The 4,973-nt window shown below is 44.6% G+C and overlaps 1 protein-coding gene across 1 annotated transcript; it reads right to left on the bottom strand.

Moving 5' to 3' along the window:
- Positions 1 to 222: 222 nt before the first annotated feature.
- LOC147900940 (UDP-glycosyltransferase 83A1-like) lies at positions 223 to 2,732 on the bottom strand. Its single transcript, XM_087375721.1, has 2 exons — positions 1,798 to 2,732; positions 223 to 1,571 (listed from the first exon to the last, which is right to left on the bottom strand). The coding sequence occupies exons 1-2, from the start codon at positions 2,375 to 2,377 to the stop codon at positions 622 to 624; spliced, it is 1,530 nt and encodes a 509-aa protein (XP_087231847.1). The 5' UTR covers positions 2,378 to 2,732; the 3' UTR covers positions 223 to 621.
- Positions 2,733 to 4,973: the final 2,241 nt, after the last annotated feature.

Here is a 4,973-nt window from a genome sequence, read left to right as displayed (position 1 = left end):
ATTTGTCAGCCAACGAGAAGCTCCTCACATAAAGAAACTAACAAAAAGAGGCATCAACAACTTATAGAGTCATTAGCCTTAGGGTTTCCTCCACAAAGCTTCTACCTATAAGAACTAAACAAGGGATGGTGCCAGAGTGAAACATGAAAAGCTAAAAGCACTTAGCACTACAAAACTCGTCTAACCTGCCATTAGTAGAAAGTGAATCTCATCCTTTGAGATTTTGACCCAAAAAAGCACAATGGACTCCGAAGACCCATAGCAATTTCACAAGTGCAAATCCATTAGAATTAATTGAGGATATGAGAGCATTGAGGGTTGAGGGAGCTGACTATTTAAATAACAAAGGAACCCATTTTATGAGATACTGGAGTCAATGTGAGCAAATGTGCTCAGCGAAACAGTGAATTGGTTGAATAGTTCCTTCTTCCACCTGATTCCTAATAACAATGGAGCGGTTCAATAGTTCCTTCTTCCACGTGATGTGTGATAATTGGTTGAACAATTCATACTTGCATCTGTGTTTCTGATAAGAATGAATTGGTTCAACACTTGCTTCTAAGCGTCCACCTCATGACTGATGAAGTGAAGTCACAATTCACGGAGATAAAGTGCTCCATTTCAGCTTTGTTTCTCTCGATGAGCTAGACTGAGTTGCCTCGCCCACTCCAAGAACTTATGTAGATTGGTGTGAGATGAACCTGCCTCCCTCGAAGCTGCAAGAATCACTTCCCTTACCTTGGTAGCTTTGGCCCTCGCTTCCTTCCCTTCCTTTCCCTCCATCAACTTCCTCACCTGCTCCTCCACAGTCTTCCTCCCCAGCCAACCCTTCCCCTCCCCATCACACGCCAATCCCACCCCCCATTCTTCCACGATCAGCTTCTCATTCAGGAATTGATCCACTATCTGCGGCCATGCCAGCATTGGCACCCCCATCGACATGCTCTCAATGGTTGAATTCCAACCGCAGTGCGTCAGAAAACCTCCCACAGAACCGTGAGCGAGCACGAGAACCTGGGGAGCCCATGATACGATCTTGATGCGTCCGCTTGTGCGTTCCAGAAATCCTTCAGGAAGAGAGAAGTGTCCATCGCCCAGGATGTCCGGTCGGAGTACCCACAGCAATGGCCGCTGAGAAGCTTCCAAACCATGCGCTAGCTCTTCGAATTGAGGCTTACTCAACATAGCTATACTCCCCATTGAGACATAGAGAACCGAAGCAGTTGCCTGTGTATCTAGCCAGTCCAGGCATTCATCGTCCTCGGGCCAGAGTCCGGTGGTAATCCTGCTCCCTCTTGCACAAGTTTTTTCGAGAAACTCCAAAGGGAGTAACGGACCTACAGTACTCATTGTTGGGAAACCCTTCGGTAAGAGCTCTAGTGTTTTGGCTTCGAGCTCATACACAGAATTGCAGAGAACCCACTCCGACTCTCGCAGCGCCTCCACGTTCCGGTCACACGACAGAAAAATGGGTTCGCTGTCCGCCTTGCAAACGACCCACCAAGGTAGTTTCGAGCTAGGCAAATCCGGAATGCCTGGAAATGAGACGACGGCATTCGAATCAGGAACACCTGCGCGAGTCGAAGATAGGAGAAGTGTGAGTATTTGAGCATGATTTTGGAAGCAAATATCTGCACTCGTATCGGTAGCCCCTACTGAGTATCTGAGCGTGCTTTCAAACCAAAGCTATGCTAGAAACATCATCAACAAGCATCATGCTCAAACCAAAGCTATGCTAGGAACATTATCAACAGGCAGAAATAACCTGTACGAATTGTAATCGTAGCTAGCGCTTACCCATTTGAGGGAACTCCTGCTTAGAGGCAGCAGCTGAAGCATGGCAGATCAAAGCGTGTGTTGCGACGGTGGGAGGCCAGAAACCTACTCTTGGAATCCCAAACTTCTTCGCAACATCGAGAGTTCGCACTGCGCTCACGTCAGAGATTATGCATGTCACCAGAGGCCCCTGCTGATTCAGGTTCTGGATCAGATCTTGGAGCACTGGTCCAATATTCTGTACAATGTTAACCATCAGCCTCACATCGTTGTCGCGGTTGTCACCTTCCGAAAGGCCATCAGGAATTCCCACCAGACGGATGTCCAGGCCTTGTTCAGAGGGCAACTGAGCACTGTTAGATCTAAGAATCCGGTTGTGGTTGTATTGTGTATTAACAAACGTGATGACAAACCCGTGGGAGGCCAAGAATCTGGCGAGTTGCATCAGAGGATTGATATGTCCGGTTTCAGGAAAGGGCACCATTACTGCGTGGGGCTGGAGGGAGGGATCCATGGATTGACTGAACGGGGGCTCAGCAGAGCAAGAGAGTTGTTGAAATGAAACAGAAGCTACGATATGATGAGGGGCCGGTAGGTGCATTCAAGGCGCTCTAGTATCTATCTCTCTCTCACCTTTTGAATCCTTGAAGATGGTAACTTGCAAAGCCTCACTCTCTCCCTCTCTTTAAAAAACACTGAAGGAGAAGACAGTGTGAGAAATATCTCGAGAAGAATCGGCAAGGTGACAGCGCCACACCAGCTTCTTGCAGGGTTGAGTAGGCACGAGCTGGAGATACTACAAGTTGGTTCTGTGGACGTTAGAAGGTCCTGCTCTAGCCTCCAACCGGATTCTTCACCTCTCTACCAGAGTACGCTGCCGTCTCAAACTTTCTGTACAAACTGTTGGCTAACTCTGAGTCTCTGACGTTCCTCCGTCGCGAACCAGGTCAAAACGTCGAGGTACAAACAGGGGATCCATTGTGATAATGTAAGGAAAGATGTTCGAACTTTGAGGAGAGCCGGCAAATTTGTCGGTGAGCGTGCATCTGAGCGACGTGAGAGCGTGGTGTAGCAACAGAAGTCAAGGTAGGGAATCACGATATCTCCATGAATCATAGATGATTGCTACGACAGAATTTTTGTCTTGAGAGCCATGTCAAATATCATTGCCACGATTTTATGTTTTGGGAATGTTATTAGATTATGAAGTTTGAACATGCTTTACGTTTGATAGCACCCACTCAAATCCCAAAATTATTAACCGCCCTTTGGTTCGGGACTGTTGACCACCTCTACTAACTGAATATTTAAATCTTTCAAGGGAGGAAATTTTCAAATTGCCTTTATTTGACCAGCGAAAACACAAAAGATGGCAATGACGACGTCAAATCTTAAGCTTGGTCAACAAGTCAACATTAGATGGCCTCCTCTTTCACTCATGATCATCCTTTGATAAGCACCTTCTTAATACACACGCATATTTACTCTACCCTCTCCTATGGCCGTTGCCCCCCCCTTCATCATGCCCCCCCCATGTAACATGGTAGAAAAGTATTACCAAGCTCATGTATATAGCCTCCATGTATGTAGTCTTATTTCAATGGTTGTGGAGAGAGAGAGAGAGAGAGAGAGAGATGTGTATATATTTAATATAAGAAGTGCCCAAAGGCACATTGCTAAATTGTCATTCCAAAATGGAATTCAAGGACAAGCTAGCCTACCATAGTGGCTACAACTATACCAACTATAAAATCCTCTCCAACTAGCATGACATCCTTTGGTACCATCATTGAAAGTAGTACATAATTATCTCCCCCTTCCTATGAGTCCTCGCTAAAGTCATTGCCCTCGTCATTGAGCTAAACATAGGTAGGACCCTCCTTCTACTAATTCTCATCATCACCACTTCCCCTCATAGCATTGCTCTCCATGTCCACTTCATGAGTCATTCTCGAGCCTGATTTTGCAATCCATATAAGCACATTGCATTGGCATAACTAAAGGAGGAAGGGAAGGAGGGAGTCAATCGGATGATGACATATGGGAGAGAAATATGCACATGGGGAGGGAATGGAAATTATCCACATAGGAAGGGATTTGTTACAATCGTAGAGGTAGATGGAGGAGTCTCCATGAGGATGGAAAACTCTCTTGATAATTTAATTGGAAAAAAAGATGGCATATAGAAGATAAGAAATATGAACAATGGAAGGTGTATGCAATGGGAGAGGTCCTCCTTTCTAGCTCCCATACCCCCATTTTATAGATAATTCTCCCTTCATTTATTGGAATCCCACGTCCAAAGGGGGGGCACAAGGTGGGTATCTTCTATGCAGGCATCCTAATATCTCTAGTTTTATAGACAATTCTCCCTTGGTTGTTGGAATCCCTCATTTATATCTCCATAACTTCATTTTATAGACAATTCTCCCTTCATTTATTTATAGGAATCCCACATGCAGAAGGTAGGTATCTTCTATATGGGCATCCTAATATCTCTCAATGGGGTGTGACAACCCTTAGGCCCATTATCCACATAAATCCAGATGATATCTTCTAAGTCAAGAGTGGATGACTCACCTCCTTGGACTCTTTCCCTACTTTAATATGCACACCAGCCTAATGAGGAAAAGTGGAGGTTGACACAAAGATTCTTGCCACCTCATCTTACTTTCTCCTTATAAACTATTATCCCTTTGGCAATGTACAACCACGCACCATTCAATACACCCATGGGACCATCCACATGGGAGGGTTTGCACCAGAGAGATATTGTCACCTCAATCATGGTCCATAGCCCTCCTATTCTATGTTATCATGCCACACCATAATACCTAGATTGCATATATTGCAATTACATTGTGTTCTCGTTTACCATGCGCACTGCCAACCATTGCTTTCACATGTGAAGGTTGACCGCAGTTGTCTACACATCAAAGTCACAATATGTACATATTTAGAATCTCTCCTAGAATTTCCATGCTTCCATAAATTAAAGTCTGAGATTAAGCTTCAAGGATCTTCTACTGTGAAGAATATAATTTCAAATGTTCACCTCTATCCTCCAACCTATGGAGGAGAGTAGTGGTACAAATGTCATATGCATATTCCCCAAGGATAATATCTCATCCTATCACACATGATGCATGAGATAGAGATGTAAGAAAAAGATAGTAAGAAATTATAGATATATAGAA

This window comes from Dipteris shenzhenensis, chromosome 6, assembly GCF_047967505.1.
Source record: "Dipteris shenzhenensis isolate YYH24624 ecotype China chromosome 6, Dip_SZ_1.0, whole genome shotgun sequence".
Classification (NCBI taxonomy): Eukaryota; Viridiplantae; Streptophyta; class Polypodiopsida; order Gleicheniales; family Dipteridaceae; genus Dipteris; species Dipteris shenzhenensis.
Note: the sequence above shows the minus strand (reverse complement) of the source record. Positions and strands in the feature narration are given on the sequence as shown.

What these genes read in the sequence shown, in the direction of transcription:
- LOC147900940 (XM_087375721.1), bottom strand. Translation starts at nt 2,377, where the DNA reads ATGCACCTACCGGCCCCTCATCATATCGTAGCTTCTGTTTCATTTCAA. An exon ending in GCAGGAGTTCCCTCAAATGG is followed by an intron (nt 1,572 to 1,797) that starts GTAAGCGCTAGC and finishes CGACTCGCGCAG; the next exon opens with GTGTTCCTGATTCGAATGCC.